At 36.5% G+C, this 22,901-nt stretch overlaps 1 protein-coding gene across 5 annotated transcripts in view; it reads left to right on the forward strand.

Annotated features, from left to right (window-relative positions):
• The window catches only part of MED13L (mediator complex subunit 13L), a 296,141-nt gene that overhangs the window by 39,781 nt on the left and 233,459 nt on the right, over window positions 1-22,901 (forward strand). For 3 of the 5 annotated variants that reach the window (XM_073790130.1, XM_073790132.1, XM_073790131.1), the window contains exons 1-2: window positions 836-1,204; window positions 2,928-3,165. In XM_073790130.1, coding sequence (XP_073646231.1) covers window positions 851-1,204; window positions 2,928-3,165 — 592 coding nt within the window. In that variant the 5' untranslated portion in view covers window positions 836-850. Of the gene's footprint in view, window positions 1-835; window positions 1,205-2,927; window positions 3,166-22,901 lie in introns of those variants that run through there. The other 2 variants (XM_033836938.2, XM_033836939.2) reach the window with 1 other exon arrangement.

The following is a 22,901-nucleotide window of genomic DNA, read 5'->3' on the forward strand; positions in this document are numbered from 1 at the left end:
TTATTAAGAGAAAACAAAAAACAAAAAAATGGACGGATAGAACCCTGGGACAAATGGTGGAAGCAAAGCTATACAGACAAAATCTCACACAGAAGCATATACATACACACTCACAAAAAGAGGCAAAGGGGAAAAAATCATAAAGCTTGCTCTCAAAGTCCACCTCCTCAGTTTGGGATGATTGGTTGTCTATTCAGGTATTCCACAGATGCAGGGTACATCAAGTTGATTGTGGAGCTTTAATCCGCTGCTTCTGAGGCTGCTGGGAGAGATTTTCCCTTTCTCTTCTTTGTTCTCACAGCTCCCAGGGGCTCAGTTTTGGATTTGGCCCCGCCTCTGTGTGTAGGTCGCCGGAGGGCGTCTGTTCTTCGCTCAGACAGGACGGGGTTAAAGGAACCGCTGATTCGGGGGCTCTGGCTCACTCAGGCCGGGGGCAGGGAGGGGCACGGAGTGTGGGGCGAGCCTGCGGCAGCAGAGGCCAACATGACGTTGCACCAGGCTGAGGCGCGCCGTGCATTCTCCCGGGGTGTTGTCCCTGGATCCCGGGACCCTGGCAGTGGCGGGCCGCACAGGCTCCCCGGAAGGGGTGTGTGGATAGTGACCTGTGCTCGCACACAGGCTTCTTGGTGGCGGCAGCAGCAGCCTAAGCGTCTCATGCCTGTCTCTGGGGTCCGCGCTTTTAGCAGCGGCTCGCGCCCGTGTCTGGAGCTCCTTTAAGCAGCACTCTTAATCCCCTCTCCTTGCACACCAGGAAACAAAGAGGGAAGAAAAAGTCTCTTGCCTCTTCGGCAGGTCCAGACTTTTCCCGGACTCCCTCCCGGCTAGACGTGGCGCACTAACCCCCTGCAGGATGTGTTCACGCTGCCAACCCCAGTCCTCTCCCTGCGCTTCGACCGAAGCCAGAGCCTCAGCTCCCAGCCCCGCCCGCCCTGGCGGGGAAGCAGACAAGCCTCTCGGGCTGGTGAGTGCCGGTCGGCACCGATCCTCTGTGCAGGAATCTCTCTGCTTTGCCCTCCGCACCCCTGTTGCTGTGCTCTCCTCCGCGGCCCCGAAGCTTCCCCCCTCCGCCACCTGCAGTCTCCGCCCGCGAAGGGGCTTCCTAGTGTGTGGAAACCTTTCCTCCTTCACAGCTCCTTCCCACTGGTGCCGGTCCCGTCCCTATCCTTTTGTCTCTGTTTATTCTTTTTTCTTTTTCCCTACCCAGGTACGTGGGGGGTTTCTTGCCTTTTGGGAGGTCTGAGGTCTTCTGCCAGCATTCAGTAGGTGTTCTGTAGGAGTTGTTCCGCGTGTAGATGTATTTCTGGTGTATCTGTGGGGAGGAAGGCGATCTCCGCGTCTTACTCTTCCGCCATCTTCCCGGAAGTCCTCTGAGTAAATTGTTTTCTTCAAAGAGTGAATAGTATGAAAATATTAAGAATTGTTTTTAATAATAATTAGTAATATATAGAAATATTTATAGTATGTGAAAAAGGATATAAAACCGTGCAGTATGATTCTAACTTCAAAAAGTTTAAGTACAGAAAAACAGGAAGAACATAAAGTAGGATGCTGATAATTATTTCTGATGTGATTATGGAGAATAATTATTTCTTGTGTGATTAGTTTACTCTTTGTTTGAACTTTTTCATCGGCCAGATCGTTCTTTTATAGCTGGAGGAAACCAAGTGGTACAAAGGGAAAGCCTAAATGATGCCAATACCAGTTTTTACGAAGAATATTCATTAAAGATTAGATTTCCATATCTCATAATGTGAAAGGAAAAGTTAGTGACTTTCAGACAGTTTTAGTTTGGATATTATTATTTTTGGAGTCATTTTTTAAGTGAAGCTTTTTTGGGGGATTGAAGAAAACTGATATTTTTTTCTTAGAGATGTTCATTATAGTGATTGTTTTAGCACTTTAAATTTGTTTCAGTTATGGTAGTAGAAGATGCAGTTATTTTTCTCCCCTGTGGTACTTGTTTTTTGAAAAACAACTTCTTGACAAAAATTACTAACTTGGTTGTGGTGGGAGGGTGAGGAGGGGGGACTGTGAGTGAGTAAGGATTAAATGCAAGGGACACATGGACTGTTTGGTACAGAATCAGTTTTACTATCAGTTTTGAATACATAGTTGTAGTTTATAGTTATTTAAGTAAGGAATTTAACTTTTGTTTGTGTTGAAACATCCTTGAAATTTAGTTCCTTTTAAACCTAAGATTTAAAAATTTTAGAATACAAATACATGTAACAGAATAAAGACAGAGGATCAGCTGTCAGCTGGTTTAAAGTTACCATGTTTTAAAATGTGTTTAAAAAACAAAAGACGAAGCTATGTTAGGGAATTGTTACAGAAGCAAAGCTTTTCTGTGTGCTACACGTTAAATAACATGAATAAATTGCTGATAACTTTCCATCAGTTTTATTAGCAGGCTATTTTGGCTTTCATAGTGAAGCACTGTGGTACTGCATACTGTTTCCCTGATTAAAAAATATTTAAACTGTAGCTTCTGGATGGGACGAAATTGAGGAAATTCTTCGAAAGAAATTATTTCAGTTCTACAAACTTATTTTTTAAACTCTTACTTCATTTCTAAATATAATTTATGAATTAAATAAGTCATAATAATATAGAAAATTTTATTTATAGGGACTTTCAAGTAAATTTCAGTTAAAAAAATGGTTCAACAGGAAATAATGACTCTGTTTGCTGTATTTTGGTATTTAATATAAAGAGCTATGTAGAAATCTTGATAGGAGGAAATGAGTTGTTTTCCCCTTAAAAAAAATCAAGGGTTGACATAAATTTTTCAGTGGAAGAAATCTTACTATATGAGGTATACTGTAAATATTTATTTTAGCAAATTTATTTATCTGTATGGAAGCCTGTTTTTAGTATTCAGTAGAAAGAACAGTCAAAACTGTTGTAATTTTCTTTACTTTTTCCAGGCTGAACTCACAGGAATCAAATGGCGTAGGTACAATTTTGGAGGGCATGGGGACTGCGGACCCATAATTTCAGCCCCAGCCCAAGATGATCCAATCCTGTTAAGTTTCATCCGCTGTCTGCAAGCCAACTTGCTGTGTGTATGGCGTCGTGATGTCAAACCAGATTGCAAAGAGTTATGGATATTCTGGTGGGGAGATGAACCCAACTTAGTGGGTGTAATACATCATGAACTACAGGGTAAGTTTTTTGTTTTTTCTTAAAAATTAATTTGCATTGTATATTTTTGAACAGTGGTAAATTCTGAAGAGGTTATTAAGACTTGCTGAGAAGAAAAATCCGAGTGTTTAATGGGCTGTGTGTCAAAGGAACATCCTTACTCTCACCCCTCTTCTTTCCACCCCCCGTTTTTTTCAAATTTTCTTGTTTGTTCTCAGTCATGCTGGGAATCAGAACCTTGTGAGCCACTCCTATTAAAGGAAAGTATAGTGTCCCCTGGGTGTTAGGGTTGGGATTGAGGCTAAAATCCATTGTTTTAAAATGATAGTGAAACGTGCTAAAATCCATTGTTTTAAAATGATAGTGAAATGTGAGTAATTAGCAAGTCAGTGAAATGAACAGAATTGGTTTTTTTTGGACTGTTGCTGTTATGGTTTATTGCCAGATGAACTCTGGTGGAAAATTGTAAAGTGATAATAGAAATTTAGTGCAAGCCTTGTTGGACAAAGTTATGAGATGACATTGGATAATATTTTGAAGAAAGATTTATGTAAAGAACCTACTCCGATTTTGGCATAGCAAGTTTTCCTGTGTTTTGTTCCTGCTTTTTATGTAATTAGGTGATTCCAAGAAATATTTGCTCCAATGCTGTCTAATTTTTAGCTTCAGATTACATCTGATATCTGGAAATTTTGAACTAATGTAAGAGTTTCATTATTCTGAGCTACTTTTTGTATTTACCACAGATTTATAACCAGAGGAAATTTTATCGATATTCTTTGAATTTCTAGTAAAACTTTCCACCTCTTCACCTAAATCTTTCTATCTAGTATGCTAAAGAATTTTTCTAAATCAGGACTAATTCTGATCTTTAGTTAGGGTAGGGCATTAACTCTTTTTGACTTAGTCTCCTTGAGCCAGCTTTTATTGTGTCTAAATTACTCTGTATTTTATTAATTTGTGGTTGAAAAATTTCAGATGGTGTTTGAAATGTTGTGTTACTTCATATTGTTTTTAAAAGAAGGATTGAAACTAACTTTAATGTATTTGAGGATCTATTCCAAAGCGTTGAAATTTGCCTAAAGGATTTCCTGCCAACTTCTGCCTGACACCTTCCTAGCTTTTCTTTACAGCCATTTTTGATCTGTGATATCTCCTGCCACAACAGCCAGAGGGCAGTAAACCACAGTGGACTAACTGAGCTGTTTACTTTATGGCCCATTTGTTCAACTCAAACCTTTCTCCTATAGTTTTTAGCGTATTTGGTTTATAAATATAAGAATCTCTTCTGGGTAAGATTGCTTACTTAGCTGGTTAGTCAACAATATCTCAGAATTATATGCATCTCGAAGCTTATTTCATGTAGTTAGCAGTGAACTCAGGTAAAAATTAGTTTTAAACATCTGGTTTCTGGTTATCAGAATTTTAAAAATAAAATACCTCCTGAAAGATACTTATAACATTTATATTTGTCCATTTAAGTATCAAAACATATCTTTTTGTTCTTTAAAAAATTTTTTATACATGTGGTAGAGGAATATAGCATTTTTGTTTGTTTTACTAAGTTTCATTTTGTGTGATTGTTTCTGACTCTTAATCTCCTTCCATTTTTCTATTCCCTATTGATCCCTTATGTTTTAACTTTTTGGTCTGGTCTTTATTTGTTGGCAATACAAATCATCATTTTACAGTGATGATGAAACCAAACCCTACGGTTATTTACGCTTATTTAATTGATGTATAAAGTTATTTTTCCATACCAACAAAGCACAGGATCAGTGTTTTTAGAAATAACTTATTAAGTTATTGTGTTATTTCTCATAGATTTTGTTACTGAGTTAACAAAAAGATGTAGACTGTTTAAATATTTTATAGCTGTTTTAGATTGCATATGTAGATTCGTTAGTGTATTGTTTTCATGGTAAAGAATTAAGCAAAGATTAACTTCTTTTAAATTGTTTTTATAAATTACAGAAATACTGCATTTTAATTAGAAAATTAGGAAAGTAGAACCACTAAAGGAAGAGAACAAAGAAACAAAAATCCTAGAGTCCAAAGCAGAGTTTTAATATTTGGTGTTTCTGTGTATAAATGAAAGTGGTATTGTACTGTTTTGTAACTCAGGCCTTCTCACTTAACAGTATCTTGTGAATGTTTTTGCCTCATAATGATTACTTTTTAATTTTCTTTCCTTTTGAGTCTGAAAACGGTGTAAACTGTTTATTTTTTTGCGTGCCCCCAGGGAAGTATTACAGTGATGGAACAATCATAACTTTGTTAAGTACATCTACCCTTTTTAATTTGTTGAATTTGTGAAAGTTATTAGATTGAAGCAAATGATCTTTTCTGTAGGTAAAAGTGGTTGTAAAGGATAGTTTTGTGTTTCAACCTAATATTAGAAAATATTTGAAACTTAATTAGAAAAATGAGTGGCATAAAGACAACTTTGTTTCAAGTGAGGGAGAATATGACAGGCAGAGCAATCATGAAAAAAGGATACCAGGGGAATATTTTAATTGGTAGTCTTACACATTGAGGATATTTTGCAATCTATTTCATTCTCTAGTATATATGAGTCATTTCATTTTGGCTAAAATAAATTTTATCAGAATCCTTTAATGTTAAGATGATGGTACTATTATTTGTAGCATTCTCTTTTTTAGGGACATTTTACTGTTCTTTAAAATACTTTTTAGTTATGTTATTAGGCATTTCCCTTTGTTTTTACAGTGTAGCCCGAATAGCATACTATTAAGAAACCTCACAAAGCACCATCTTGGATTTAAATGTGTAAAGTAATCCCTACAGAAAGAGAATAAGCCTGTGGGATACACGCAGTTTTATACTAGACTTTTTGTTTAAATGCTTTGAATACCTGTGAAATAGCCTGTGAGAAGACCAAGACACATTTATAACCTGTTCCTGTCACTTGGATAAACACTTTTGGGCTCTTGTTTGGGGAATTGCTATTTATATTGTATGGCATAGTGGTTCAGAGGCTTGGATTTGAATCCCTGCTCGTTGACTTGCTAGCTCTGTATCCTTGGTCAAGTTATTTAACTTATCTGTGCTTCAGTTTCCTCACTCTAAATTGGGTTATAAGGATAAAAGAAAAGTTAAAGTACTTAGAACAGCACAGAGAACGGTAATCTATAATTGTAACTCTTGCTGCTACTACTACAATGCCAGCAATTACTCAAACATCAAAATTAAAACATTTTGGCAATTGGTCCATTCTGTATAACATTCAGTATTTGCTAATGTTTGTCAAATATTAGTTTTCACTGTATACTTTTAGGTTGAAGTAATCATTTTTGAGTTTGTTAATGTCTGGTGGAATAACTGGGAATAATAAAATATTAGAGAGGAGGGAAGATACCCCTGCTCATAGGAAATTTGTCTAGATTTAGGCTGTAAATGGAGTTTCACAACAAACCTTAAATTATGTTATAAAGAGGTCAGAACTTTAAGATTTGACTCTGTTGGATCCCTGTAAAGTAGATTAGTAACTTAACTGCCTTCTCTGCATAGTGGTATTGAAGGGCACTGGCTGAACACTGAATATATGCATATTTCCTTCCTTGTGTCCATCCATAAGTACCTGTATCAGCAGGTCCAATTATAGGGGTTTGATGGAATCTCTGCCTTTGATAAGTTATAGTCTAGAAAGGGTATAAGACAAGCACACAAATATGTATAATGCAGAGAACACTGTAAGTATATGAGAGAAATATAGTAGATTGACTACTTTCCACATGAACAGACATTCAATTCCAGGACTAATGCATAAATAAGTGTTCTGTAAACTTACAGCAAGAACACTGTGAGCCCTAGTGAGAAGCCTTCTTGGTTTCTGGTCTGTTTACTCAGCCTTTATTAGGCAAGAGCTGTGATGCAGTCCTGGATATGTAAAATGAGTCCTCATCCTTAAGGAGCTCATAGTCTTACTGGGGAGGTAGCTGAATGACTCCATAATTATGATACAGTGGAGTAAGCAGCAACTGATTAAGTTAGGGATCTTGCAGAAGTATCAGATTCAACCTCAAGGGAAAAGAATAGGGAGATAGTGGTGAAGCTCAGAGTTGGTGAGGCTTGAGGTGAGTCTTACAGGATACATATGTTACCTAGGTTGGGACGGAACTTGTCCTAGTCAGAGGAAGTAGCTTCTATAAAAGGGCCTGATGGCAGTGAATGAATTGTGGGAAGGGCATGTTTGCCCAGAACATAGTGTGTGAGTGAGCTAGTTGGGGGAAACTGAAAGACTGGGGAGGTGGGCCATAGTGTGGAGTACACTGAAGCAATGACTTAATCTGATAGATTTTGAGGAATTGTTAGAGGTTTCTGATCAGGAAAGAGATACAATTAGATTATACATAAGATGAATATGGACAGGAAGACCATACTATTTTAATAAATTATTTTATTCTAAGTTGACCTATGAACTTAAGCATTCTGTTTAGGATATAGATTTAGTTAAAAAATACCTGTGACTATATACTGAACTTTATATTGATAGTCTTTGCCAATTTTATTTTATTATAACTTTGCTCTTTTTTTTTTTTTTTTTTTGCGGTATGTGGGCCTCTCACTGTTGTGGCCTCTCCTGTTGCGGAGCACAGGCTCCGGACGCGCAGACTCAGTGGCCATGGCTCACGGGCCCAGCCGCTCCGTGGCATGTGGGATCTTCCCGGACTGGGGCACGAACCCGCGTCCCCTGCATCGGCAGGCGGACTCTCAACCACTGCGCCACCAGGGAAGCCCTAACTTTGCTCTTTTTGCTTGATTAAATTCTTCCCCACATTTTTAATTTGAATTTTAGAGAATAATACAGTATGCTAAATTGACTTCTCCTAATCTACCAAACAAAATAATTTGACAAACACAATCTTTTGGCCATTTCATTGCCTGTTAGTCAGTAGTGTGAAAGACGTGCAATCTTGAAACCCCAGAATGGTACAGACAGCAAGCACAGACTTCTAGGGGTTGGAGATGGCTTGACCCAAAGCATTAAGAGTCCCTGGCCCAGAAGAAGTATTGTATACAGATTAGTAGTATGTGTGCTTAATAACATTTGTTGAATAAATGAATGAAACTTATCTTAAATGATTATAACATAGCACAGTTTGTACTCTCAGAAGGTTGACTTACAATGAATACACTTAAAATTTTTAATGATTTGGTAATGTGAGGAGATTGAAACCTAGTTAAAATAAGGCATTATTACTTCTGTTTTTAACTCCCAGTGAGATATAAACATCCAGTTTTTGGTATATGTTCTATAAAGAAATTTAGCTGTAAATACCTACTGTCTGTAATTTAAAAATTTAACTTATCTGTGCTCTGCTCTTTCCTTTTGATGATCACAAATAGACATGTAAATTGTAATGGGAATATATCTGTCCACCTCTATGATTGTCCCACTATGAGTATTAGATGACTGTCCCATTATGAGTATTAGAAATCTTAAGAGTTGGCTTTATTATCATTGTAGAGGCAGATTGGCAGTTATTAGCACTTTGTTGTTGTATTAGTCATAAGTATTGCCTTTTCCATTTTTCAGTGTACTGTCACCTATGCCAGGAGCTGTGGGCCATTGCAAAAACAGCATTAGACATTAGAGAGCTAGGAAAAATGGATCTGGCTTTCTGACATTTACCAGTGTAAGATAATTTAACACACTCTCATACTGTTTTTTATACCACTGAACTGATTGCAAGCCTCTGGAAGAAGTGGACATTTTGTAGGGATGGAGAAGGGCTGAAAGAAGAGAGTGGAGAGCCAGTTTGCTATTATTATAATCTGCATATATAGATTATAATCTGTAATCTCAAATGATGGGATTGATGTAACCTTTGTTTAGATATCTCCAAGGAAGGATCTAACTCCCTCCCCTCAACTTTTTATTTTGAAAAATATTTACACACATACATATGTGTGTAAATATATATATATATATAAATATATATATATATAAACATATATATATATACCTTTTATTCTGGCTAAACCATCTGAGGGTAATTTACAGAGTTCATGAATCTTTACCCCTGAATACTTTTGCTTGTAACTCCTTTAAGAATATGGGACTTTTTTTTTTTTTTAAACATAACCATAATGTAATCATACTCAAGAAATTTAACATTGATATAATTAAATTCTCAACTTTTCAGTCTACATTCTCAGTCTTTTCCCAATAATGCCTTTTATAGCCTCCTCTCCCCAATCTGGTATCCAATCAGAAATCACATGTTGCATTTAGATGTTTCCTCTCTTTAGTCTCCCCTAATTTAGAACATTCCCTAAGTTGTCGTTTTCTGCGGGGGATGATCCTTCAATGATATGGATGTTATTTGAAGGGAGAAGTTGTCCTGTCAAATGTTCCATATTCTAAATTTGTCTAATTGTTTCCTCATGGTGAGATTCAGGTTAAACATTTTTGGTAAGAATATTGAGTAGGTGATGTGTACTTCTTGTGGCATCACACTGTAGGCACATCATGTCAATTTGTCCCAGTATTGATCCTGCTAAGTTCGATTGCTTGGTTATGGTAGTGTCTGTCAGATTTCTCCAGTGTAAACATACCTTTTTACTTTTGTAACTGTTAAATAAATTTGGGGCAAAACTTTGAGACTCTGATTATTATTTCCCCAATAACTTTTCACTCTGGCTTGAGGAAAAACCTAACTTTGAGCCTGTTTAAAAATAACAGAAAACTTTTTTAAAATTAATTAATTTTATTTTATTTATTTTATTTTTGGCTGTGTTGGGTCTTCGTTGCTGCACGTGGGCTTCTTCTCTGGTTGCGGGGAGCGGGGGCTACTCTTCGTTGTGGTGCATGGGCTTCTCATTGTGGTGGCTTCTCTTGTTGTGGAGCATGGGCTCTAGGCGTGCAGGCTTCAGTAGTTGTGGCACACGGGCTCAGTAGTTGTGGCTCGCGGGCTCTAGAGTGCAGGCTCAGTAGTTGTGGCACACAAGCTTAGTTGTTCCGCGGCATATGGGATCTTCCCGGACCAGGACTCGAACCCACGTCTCCTGCATTGGCAGGCGGATTCTTAACCACTGCGCCACCAGGGAAGCCCCCAGAAAACTTCTTGAATCATATGCTTTTACAAAAGTAGTTAAAAGTTCAGATGAACACTATTCTTAAGTCATAATAAAGAAGGGGGGTGGGCAGAGGAGAGGAGATATGAAGAAAAACATTCAGAATGTAGCAAAGGCAAACTATGATGGTAAAGCCAAACTTTGAAAATTAATAGCCACTTATTGCTTAGCATACTAAGAAGAGAAGTATTGACATTGAATTTTCTAAAATCGTAGACAATAAAGTATGCACGAATGTATTACCATGTATGTGTATGTTATAGTCTGTGAATTTTCAGTTGATTTTTGGTGATTTCTGGTTATCTTTGACTAAATGAAATGAATTTTAGTCAGCACTGTGAATGGGTTTATTCTCATTTGAAATGAAAAACAATTGCTTTCTGTGAAAATAATGGCCCCTTTACATATAAAATTAACAGGAATGAAATTATCTTTAGGTAAAATGTCATTCAGCTTGAAAATTTTTTCTAAAGAGAAAATCTGATCCCTGACTTCCTACTCTGTTTTTATGTTTTTTTCATATTGATGGTCCATTTATGATTCATGAAAATTAATCTCTGACTAGCTTGAAAAAGACTTTTTTACATTGTTTGCATTTATTTATTCTTCAAGTATACAAATCTGATGATTTTGAAAACAGGTGAATTATATCATTCTACAGCATTCTATATTTGTAGTATTTTATGTATCAACATTTATATGAAGATTTCATCACATGGCATTAATAATTCTTGAGATTGTTAACACCATGTACCTGAAAAGTAAATTTTATTTTAATTTTCATATTTGCTGTTACTTTGTGGAGAATAATATTCAATAGAAAAATACATTTGTGTTTCAAGAGAAACAAGCACTTTGAGGGAAAACATGGACCCAGTGGTAAATGGTAGCTAGTTCTAAGTAGTTATGAAGTAAGTTATTCCTTGTTTTCAGTGTTCAGTTTTGAAACAATTAGTTTGCTAACAAACTATAAAATGGTAATAGCTTTCATTGTATGATTATCCAAATGATTCTACTGTATAATTACTAAAATATTAGATTTAATAGAAAATTATACATTTTATCCTTAAAAGAGAAAGTAAAATACTTATTAAGACTTTGGTAAGCAGTAAATTTATATTATAAAATTATGGTTAAGATCATAATCACTTCAGAATTCTTTCATATGAAGAATAGGAAAAGATCTAATGGATTAGAGAGAATTATTAAGCTAAATGTGCTTGAAATTGAGAGAATAAGCTAAAGTCTTAACTTCTTTTTTTTTTTTTGCGGTATGCGGGCCTCTCCCGTTGTGGAGCACAGGCTCCGGATGCGCAGGCTCAGTGGCCATGGCTCACGGGCCCAGCTGCTCCGCGGCACGTGGGATCTTCCCAGACTGGGGTACGAACCTGTGTCCCCTGCATCGGCAGGCGGACTCTCAACCACTGCGCCACCAGGGAAGCCCTAAAGTCTAACTTTTGAATGTAAATAAAATCGATGTGTCACCACAGGCAACTTGCTGAACCATGTAATTAGTTTTTTTCTATGAAAAATGAACCATTTATACAGAGATTGTAGTGAAATAGCATGTAAAGGGCTTATGTTCTAATGATCTGAAAGTTAAAGAGTTGGTAAAAAAAATTACACTTTGGGGGCTTCCCTGGTGGCGCAGGGACTTGATATCAATATACTCAGCCATGAGCATCATTAGGAGCTAAAGTTTTTTGTTCTGTATAAAAATTGTTTTAATGGCAGAAATAACACATAAATATGCTTCTTTCCTCCCTCCTCCCAAAAGATCCCAAAGGTTTAGAAGTGTTTCAAGCACTAGAGAATTATGAAATTGGATTCTGTTGTTTTAAATATTTCATACCTAAGCTGGCCCGATGCTACCTGAAGAGTTTCTCATTGAGTATCATTATGGCAAGTGTTTGATAATTTTCTTTACTGCTCCATCTACATAAATATTCTTGTACAATTTTCCACAAGTACTGGGCCACATACCTATTTCTTATAAACCCAACATTGCTAAAATGCACTCTTTGTATAATGGGTCTTTTTTTAAAAAAATAAATTTATTTATTATTTATCTATTTATTTATTTTTGACTGCGTTGGGTCTTCATTGCTGCGCGTGGGTTTTCTCTAGTTGCGGCGAGCAGGGGCTGCTCTTTGTTGCTGAGCGCCGACTTCTCATTGCGGTGGCTTCTCTTGTTGCGGAGCAGTGGCTCTAGGTGTGCAGGCTTCAGTACTTGTGGCACATGGGCTCTAGAGCGCAGGCTCAGTAGTTGTGGCGCATGGGCCTTAGTTGCTCCGTGGCATGTGGGATCTTCCCAGATGAGGGCTCGAACTCATGTCCCCTGCGTTGGCAAGCGGATTCTTAACCACTGCGCCACCAGGGAAGTTCCTGGGTCTTGTTTTGATCCTGGCTCTTTCATATTGTGATTTGTGAGTTCAACAGAATAAGCATTATCCTCTTGAGGTCCATCTGGGATTGAGCTAAAGGACTTCTGCAGTATCCACATGATCATACAATTAGGTTTTATTTTTTTTTTTATGGGTGCTCTGACGGTGTAACTGAACATGAGCTGGTTACCAGGGTGTTGTGGTAGAATAATACCCTGCAGTTTGCAGTTAATCGTGCAGCAAAACTGGCTTGACTTAAAAATATATTTAAGAATAAAATTAAAAATTGGATAAAGATGAAGTGTCTTTGTGTTGAAAAGGATTGTGTGAATACAGTGGTAAAGCGAAGTAGAGCATTCACAAATCTTTTTGTCATCAAAAATCTTTCTCGGGGGCTTCCCTGGTGGCGCAGTGGTTGAGAGTCCGCCTGCCAGTGCAGGGGACACGGGTTCGTGCCCCAGTCCGGGAGGATCCCACATGCCACGGAGCGGCTGGGCCCGTGAGCCATGGCCGCTGAGCCTGCGTGTCCGGAGCCTGTGCTCTGCAATGGGAGAGGCTGCAGCAGTGAGAGGCCCTTAAAAAAAAAAAAAAATCTTTCTCATTTAATACAATGTCATATGCAAAATATATTTCATTAAAAAAACTAGTTTTATTTATGGCTTTACTAGCCTTGGGGGGAGGTGAGACTTTTTGCTCATCTTCTTGAAGGTTTATTATACTCTGCCATCAGTAGGAAATAAGTAAATATTTGTGGAGTGACTGTCTGAAGAAGGAAAGTATGAACATCATCAAGATGAGGTCTCTTCATTAAGATTATTTTATTTTTTCACTGGTAATCTTGCGCTTGTTTAAATGCTAAGCAGTTTTGATGTTTGCTCTTTATAAGAGGGCATGTTATTCACATTGAAATATATTTAGTCTAAAGGAAAAATTTAGATTCATTTCAGTTTCAGGCAGTATATTTTTAACTTACTTTAAAAGTAGCCTAGTAGATATTAATAATGGAAAGGACGCCTGCCTTGGCATCCTTGGACAAATTGCATACAACTCTGTTTAGGGAGGAAATAACATTTGTTGGCAATGACTGTTATGGAAGAATTTATTATGCCATTTATTGGTTTCATAAAGAGTGTAACAAGGAGGGGCCCTTGGTTCCAGTAGCAAATCTGGGGCTGGGGCAGTTATCCCCACTGTTACCGTAAAGGTTTCGTTAACCACAACTCAGTTTGCCAGAGCCGTCACTATCAGTTTGATTCACAGTATGATTGGGACAATGAGGTAGACTATACTCAGGGGGCAAAAACATTTTCCTAGGATGTCCTGGAGTGCTGATTCAGCTCAGTTGCCCACACATTTAAATTTATAATATTCTGTAACAGCAATAAAATAATGTGTGAAAGGATGTTTTAAAAACATTCTTTTTTTTTTTTGCGGTACGTGGGCCTCTCACTGCCGTGGCCCCTCCCTCTGCGGAGCACAGGCTCCGGACGCGCAGGCCCAGCAGCCATGGCTCACGGGCCCAGCAGCCATGGCTCACGGGCCCAGCTGCTCCGCGGCATGTGGGATCTTCCCGGACCAGAGCACGAACCCGTGTCCCCTGCATCGGCAGGCGGACTCTCAACCACTGCACCACCAGGGAAGCCCTTATAAACATTCTTTGAGCCTTATAAATTGTTATCACTCTTTAATGATCTTTAATATTTAGAATTACCATCGTGTATTTATCCAAAAGATATTTATTGAGCCTATATTGTTTTAGGTGCTGTACAGAATACAGAAATGAATCAGAAACATGCTCTGTTTTTCAGAAGCTGACAGTCTAATAGGGGAGATAGCATACGTACCTAGAGCGTTATTACAAATGTCCTAAGAGGGGCACACAGTATTATTGGAGTTATTTGGAAGGAGACAGAGCTTTGAGGAACAGTTAATTCTTAAGCTGAGCCTTAAAGAATGGGTAGAATTTGGGTATTTGGATATATGGGTATGTTAGGGCAAGAACATTTCATTTGTATGAAGTTGCATGTGCAAAGACACAGAGTAGGAAAGTTTGGAATATCTGTTGAGGAAGAGTTACAGTTGATTGAAACTGCATATTTGTGCCTGCTGGTGATGGAGCTTAAATACTAGGCTGAGGAGTTTGGACTTACAGGTAGTTTGGTGGTTTTGAGAGTTTTTGGATAGGATTAGATGGGAAGCTCCCTATAGGCTGTAAACTGCACTGGGGGCAAGACCTGCATCTGGCTTTGCCCATTATTGTGATTGCAGGACCAGCATAATTCCTGACACATTTATGGGATAAATTAATTAGTAAATGAATGTGAGTGCAAGAGAAGTTTGTATAAAGATTATCAGTCTAGCACCACTGCATACTATGAACTCCTTCTAGTATTCTGGATCACATAGGAAAGAAAACATGCTGTTATAGAATACTGTTTTAAAGAAGATATACGACCACATTTGAAAGATTTTCTTGGTGCATTGATTTCTTTTTAACTGCATATTAAAAAGACAGTGATATAATTTTCTTCACTTTTTTGGGGGTAGTTGCTTATTTTTTATAGTTTAATTTTAAAGGTTTTATTAAAATTAATTGAATAAGTTTATTCAATTATTTTCCATAAATTTTCCGTAAATTATTTTTATTAGTTTGTAGATAGCAAGTAGTTTGGACAGTTGGAAAAAAGCTTGTGTCATGTATTGATAGAACAGGGGCTTTGGAAGAGTACTATTTATTGGATTAAAGTGCTTAATGATATTTGTATGTCAGAACCTTGTTAACTTACGAATATGTCATGGATTGGATGACCTTGGCTATCCTACATGTGTTATAAATTGCCAGCCCAATACTAAAGTTCATTATTGCTACATAGAAATGATTAGCTAAGATTGCTTGGCCGAGGCTCTCACTGGTAACCGCATGTTTTACTATAAAATTAAATTGACCAAAAGCTTTCATTGAGCTTTCTCACCCTAAAATCCTTAATTAATTACTAACCTCTTTAAATATCATGTCTATAGACTACATGATAAAATGAGTTAGTATACAATTTAGGCAAACATTTTCAAGGAAATCTTTGATAGACTTTTTTAGTGTCAGTATACATCTCTTTTTCTTTTCTTTTAAAAATAGCCTTTTGGTTCAATCTACTTTGTAAATATTTAAGATAGCAAGTTATTGCTTTGTTAGTTATATAATTTTAAAATGGCATTTTTCAAAGACAAAGTTGATCTGTCCTCTCCAAAGATGCTTGAAACATAGTCACATGTATACCCGCAATTACTCGAATTTCCTGTGCTAGTTGAAATTTCCATTTGGCAGCACATGGAATGCAGCCCTGTCTCACAGAGAATGCTTGAAGAGTCCTTCCACCTTCAGCAAGTCGCACCTTCTTGGCTAGAAACCATTTCTCATTCTCTTTTTCTATTTGTGACCTAAGCTCAGCTGGCATTCAGCAGAAGTATAGGTCACAGATTGTAGATTACTCCCTCCTGTTCAATCTCACATATCCAAAATGAAACAGAGGCCAGGAGGAAATTTACCATTCTTTTGTTATCTTTTACCTTTGTAGAAGTAGAGACCATAAGTATGATAAGTAAACTAAAAAAAAGATTGAGTGTTCATAGCATGTCTCTTCCTGTGATACTTGTCATGACAGACAAGTCATTTAAATTTGCTTCGTCTTTTATTCTTGGCTGTAATATGGGAATTACAGCTTTACTTTATGATATAACATGAAGTGAATACAAAAAGTTCATAGATTTTAAATGCTGTATAAATGCTTTTCATAGTCATACATTTCCTTTAATGAACTCCGCTGTCAGAATATTTAAATCTTCATGAACTTATTTTATAATTCATAGTTTTGGTCATAATTTCTGCCTGTAGATAAAATTTGAATTCTTTTTCACCTGGCATTGTCAGTGTCATCTTAGTTAAATTATATGTAGCCATTTGATTTTTTAAAAAGTTGTCTCTTATAACTGTTTTCTGGCTTTGGCAGTACAAGGATGATGATAATATCTATGCCTGTGCTGAAGGGATTTTAGAATAAAAAATTAAAATTGTGTCCCATATTGTTTTAAATAGGGATTGTGACCTTGTGATCCTTGATAATTATGGTAAGTGTATGGTGTATGTGAATTATTAATTGACCAGAGTGTTTGGGACTTTTATTGACTGTTGCATATAGATAATTAGCAAGAATATTTGATTAACAAGGATTACTACAGATTTGTGTTACATGCCATAATCAGCCTATTTCTCTTTCCACATTTGGTTTTTTATTTGCAGAATAGTTTTTATTTATGCTTATTGTTTCTAATTTTATAGTAGTAATAAACTAAGAGTAAATGATAGCTTGAAATAATTATATGTTGAAACTGGGAACCAGACAAAAATCAAATATTTATAGTTCACTTGTTATGTGCTAGGCATCATGCTGGGTACTTGATGATCAGTCCTGCATTGGAAAATAGTTTTCTTTCTTTTTAAATCTTAATTTGAATGATTTACAGGGAAAAATGTAAGATTCTGCTGATATTTTTTGTACCTTGTTTTGTGTTTATTAAATTCATTTTTATTTAATATGTGGAATAGATTTAGTAGTTAAGAAATAAGCAGCAGTCTTTACCAATTCGAGACTGTTAATGTAACTAGTTGAACACTAGAGGGACTGCAAACTAACCACTGACTTTTTAGTTCAGTAGTATATTAATTGAGATGCTTTATTTAAATAGCAGAGCCACACAGCTTTTTCCAGCTGTTAGTTTTCCTAAGGTTAAATTTTGTGTGCAAAAGTTTACCTGGCATCTTATTTGGTTGATTCATTCTCAAGTGTATGGACTATAAAATTTAAGCTCTGCCAGCCTAGGTCTATCAAAGCAAAAAACCTTTGATTGGTTGTAGCCTTCTTTAAAACTCAGTCTCTATATTTGTCCTGCTGAAAGAAGTGGGAAATTATATAAATAAATAGTTTTCTGTTGGTAATCTCTGAGTAGAAGAAAATAAGAGTTTGGAAAAATATTAATTGGAACAATAATTCAGATTATTATCGTATGGAGATTTAAAATGATTCTGTGATTATTGAATATGTATTTTGTGAAAAGATTCATCAGTTTATAATAGCACTGACAGAGCTTAGGTAATCCATACATTATAGTTTTAGTCTCTATAGGTGGCTTTACAGATATTTTTGCTATTTCACATGAAAAGATGTTTGGCAGTTGAACTTAATTTGAGAAGAGCGTTCTGGAATTCAGTCTTTAGGCATTAAAAGGTTGAATACTTCTTGAAGAAGAACTGTGGTTCAGTTTTTCTATTAACATTTTACTCTCAAAATTATTTTGCCTTGGAAATGACGTAAATTTGAAATTACAAAATTTAAATTACAATTGATGTACAATAGATGAATGCTTTTGATTTGTTGGTTTGGTTTGTCAGCTATCCAGGGATTTTATTTGGGGTCACATTATGAACATAAAAAAAGAATCAATCTGCATATTTATATATTTCTCTTTAAGAAGTCCTAAAGATCATAAAATGAATGAGTTGGGTGTAGAAATCTTTATTTTCTTCTGAAATAAATTTATTTCATCATTTTTATATTTATAATGCTGATCTAAAGTTTATCCCCTAAATAGTTTGTTATAATACTGGAACACTGGTAAAAATAGACATCTGCCTTTACCCTTGACAGTTTGCTAGATTTTTTTTAATGTGGCAGAAATATGAACTACACTAATAACATAAATTTAATTATTCATGTTTGTTTTAATTTCATTTTCCTTGATTATATATTTTAAAAATTAAGTATAAATTACAAATAAGTCCAGTTAGGAAAAGAAAATTTTAAATCCCATCTCTTTATTATTAATATTCTGTCTGCTTCCAGAATATTTTGAGCTGACTAAAATGGTGTATGGAATTGACTATTATACCTTAAATATCCATTGATACTTTCATTCTAACTTATAAGAACTATGATATAAATTCTTAAGGTATACATTTGTTTAGATCATTTAAAAATTATATATGTATCCAGTTCATTTGTGTTCCTTTTATAATTGGCAGAGTCTTTAAAGTTATCCTTTGTGGGCTTCTGGATTTCTGAAAATAGTGAGGAAAATATAAATTACCATGGAATTCTAAATGTAATCAGTTCTTTGGTAAAACCAGCATTAGAATATTTTACTGCTAGTCTTAAGTGCTTTGCAAAATGCTGATAAGTATTGTATTAAATTACAGAATTTGTCTTGGGTTATTTGAAGAAGAAATTAGATATTAGAGAGTCTTTTTAAAAATTTTTATTTATTTAATTTATCTTTGGCTGCATTGGGTCTTCCTAGTTGCGGTGAGCGGGGGCTACTCTTCGTTGCAGTGTGTGGGTTTCTCATCTTAGTGGCTTCTTTGTTGTAGAGCACAGGCTCTAGGCGTGTGGGCTTCAGTAGTTGTGGCACGCAGGCTCAGTAGTTGTGGCTCGCGGGCTCTAGAGCGCGGGCTTAGTTGCTCCACAGCATGTGGGATCTTCCTGGACCAGGGCTCAAACCCATGTCCCCTTCATTGGCAGGTGGATTCTTAACCACTGCGCCACCAGGGAAGCCCTAGAGTCTTTAACAACTTCATTATTGTTTTCTCAGAAGTGTGGTCTCAGTGTCATAAAAAAAATCCTGGTGTGTCAAGAATGAAACTGTTTTCTGGAGACTGAATTTCTGGAAAATGCCAAGAAGTACAGAGTACCAAACTGTGAATTGTAGAGTTAGGATAAAGGCATGTTGGATATAAAAAGCATGTTTTTATTGCTGATGTTGGCTAGTTGACATAATTATAATTGTTGGCATTGCAGGAGTTGTCTTCAAGCGCCTGTTGTTGTTGTTGTTTTAATTAATTAATTTATTTTTGATTGCATTGGGTCTTCGTTGCTGTGCGGGCTTTCTCTAGTTGCAGCGAGCGGGGGCTGCTCTTCTTTGCAGTGCATGGGCTTCTCATCTTGGTGGCTTCTCTTGTTGCAGAGCACAGGCTCTAGGCACGCGGGCTTCAGTAGTTGTGCATGCGCACTCAGTAGTTGTGGCTCGTGGGCTCTAGAGCGCAGGCTCAGTAGTTGTGGCGCACGGGCTTAGTTGCTCCACAGCATGTGGGATCTTCCCGGACCAGGGCTCGAACCCGTGTCCCCTGCATTGGCAGGTGGATCCTTAACCACTGTGCCACCAGGGAAGCCCGTGCCTGTTGTTTTGAACAGAGTTATATTTAGGGGCAGTGTGTAATAATTGTTTTGACTTGGTTATATTTAGAGGCAGTGGGTAATAATTGCCTAATATATTGAATAATAGATTTAAAGAGAGTTTTTTGCTTATAGAGCTAGATTAAGGTTAAGATTAAGGGCACTATTAAGGAAAGTTAGAAGAATTAAAATCCCGTCTTTTATTGTGTTTTAGCTTAAAAAAAAAAGTATTATTTGAGGTAAATTTGATCACCGAATGCCTCTGGGTTAAAATAAAATTCTGTACCTCCTAAAATGACCTGGCAAAGGTTTAATTAGAAAAAGACTAATTAGATAGTTATTTTACTGAATTTCTTTGTGTTATATCTCTCATACTTGGAGGAGGAGGGAAGTGTAGAATTCAGTTCAACATGCATTTGTCAAGTGCTAGGCAGTCCTCTGTGCTGGGAATGACAATGATTATTGCCTTCTAGGATCTTGACATATGTAATTACTTGTTCATTTTCCCAGAAATTTAATTAATGAAAATTTGAATTTAGATCATCTTATTTTGATGTAATTCTCAGGAGCTTGTGAGGTTTTAGTGAGTTTTCTTTACTCTTGCTTTTTGTTTATTCAGTCTTCAGGTATTATGGTACTTTGAACATGGGCCAGATACCATGCTAGGCATTTGGCATTCACTGGTAAATTGGACAACTCAGTTCTTGATCTCTCAGATTTATTCTTTAGTGGGACAATTAGATAAGTACACAATACTTATCTAAGAGTGTGATAAATGCTCTGATATGGGTAGAACTTTTGTTCATGTTTTGTTTCTCCTCCAAGTTCCTTCCGTGACATCAGGGATTTGTTTCTTTAGTTTAAAATGTTTAGCCAGCTAAGTTTTTTGAGTTTTTGTCTTTTGTAAGATGCCATCTTGAGATGATAGAAAGATGAGCTAGACATGAACTTTTTTTTTTCCTGTGGGAAGAAGATGATAGAACTTTAGTACTAATCTATGTTTGAAACTCAAGGGGTATGTAGTTATGGTTCAAGACAGCTAAATTTGCAGGTCCAAAATATAAAGTTAAAAAAAATTGTGTATTTATCTTTTCCTGCATCCCCAAATTGTCTTTCCATGTTGAGTACTTAGTAGCAAAAGACAGATGGTTATAAAAACTCAACTTTTCTCTCTGGGCTCCTGCTTCTTTCCCACATAGGTTGTTACTTTCATCTAGATAGATAGGTGCTCAAGCAACTTCTTAGTCATGCTCATGTGTTGCTCTGTCTTTGTTGGGTAGTGATAACCTTCAGAGGGTGAGAGTAACATTTCAACCCAATTGAGTGAAGGTCTTCAATTAATATTCTATAAAGCTAAGGGTTAAGACTTCCCAAGTTATCAGGTTTGTCAAAAATGTCAGAATATTAAAGCTTTCTTCGAGTGCAAGACAAATGGATTTTGCCCAAAGTTTCCTGTCCTTAATATCAACTTTGCTGTCATATATTAATATGACATGTTTTTATGTATTACACATACCAGATCTCCTTGTAGTTAGATACATCTTTGTTGGGGATTTTCAGTGTCAAATCAGACATAGTAGTAGCATGTTGATTTTTGCTACAGTTACTGTCTCTCAAGCCGCCAAATTTTTCTTGACCAGCTGTAGTTCTCTTATGTTGAAGACGATGTTTGTTGAGTATGGAATGCAGGAGGATGGATTCAATACTCAGCGTGGCTTGTGCTTCTTACATTGACCAGTAAAGAAAAATGATGCTTTTGGGACATGGGACTTTAAGGGGCAGGAGGAAGAAAAGATAATCTAATAAAAGTGACTAACCAGGGGCAAAGGCAAAGTAGAGAAGTATTGGTCATAGCTAGAATTTCAGCTTGGCTGTTGAGAAGGGTGTGATAAAGAGAAGAGGAAGAAATAAGATTGGAAAGGTAGTTCAAATCAGATAACGGGGGACCTTGAGTAGTGGGTCAAGGCATTAGCACCATTCGGTAGACCATTAGTAGGATCTCTTCAGAGTCTTGAGCAGTTAGAAGGATTAATCTGGGCTGCAGTATGTTAAATAAATTGGAACAAGGAAGTTGGTGGCAAGGAGAATATTAGGAGTCTGTTCTATCATTCTTGGTGAAATACAAGAGCCATTAAATAGCTGTTTTGTATATTTTTAATCACATCTATTTTTTTGATTCTTTATTGAATTTATGTGTGTTTTAATTTATTGATATTAAAATTAATCAACCTGAAGTGTAGGGAAAGAGGCTGGATCCACATTTTGTCTATTAAACATACTTTGAATAATTACACTGTCCTAAATACTTTGTTAGGCATTGTGGATCTAAAAGTAAGAAAGATATGATCCCAGCGCTTTAGGTTTTTGTATTTTAACAGAATAGGAGAAGTTGAATTGAATTGAGGCTGATTAACTCCATTTGTTCAGGGCTTACAGGATATGTGGTAGAAGAGGTGACTGGATAGGGGAGGGTGGTTGAGGCTGGAAAGAGATAGATAGGAATCAGGTTGTGCAAGGCTTCCTTGGGTTTACCCCTGAGACGGTAGACAGAGCCACTGAAAGTTATATGGAATGCATGGTGACCGATTTCTATGACTGCTGGGAAAAATAGCCTGTAAATATGCTTTTGTCATTTCTGAAAGAAAGATATTAGGGAATGTTCACTTAAAGGAAGTATTGATTATCATTTAGACAACTTCATTTGCGGGTGAGAAAGAACAAAGATTGTATTATAATAGCTAGATTATTGAGCATAACAAAAGCAAAAATAAAATCTTTTAAACCACTCCCTTCCCCAAAAGTGTTTTTATTGGAACATTTAAAGAATTAACCTATTATTAGTTCAGTTTGTACATATATAATGATATCCTTTGAAATTTTTATGTAGATTTTGATAATTTGTAAGATTAAGAGTGCCCCAAAAACATGAGGATACACTATTTGATAGTAGTTGTATGAAGCGAGATTGGTGGGCATACATTTTCAAATAAGGCAGCCTGAATTTAGTTTGTCAGTCCAATAAATGCATATATCTGTGGGGCAGCAAAGATTA

This window comes from Tursiops truncatus, chromosome 13 (genome assembly GCF_011762595.2).
Source record: "Tursiops truncatus isolate mTurTru1 chromosome 13, mTurTru1.mat.Y, whole genome shotgun sequence".
Lineage (NCBI taxonomy): Eukaryota > Metazoa > Chordata > Mammalia > Artiodactyla > Delphinidae > Tursiops > Tursiops truncatus.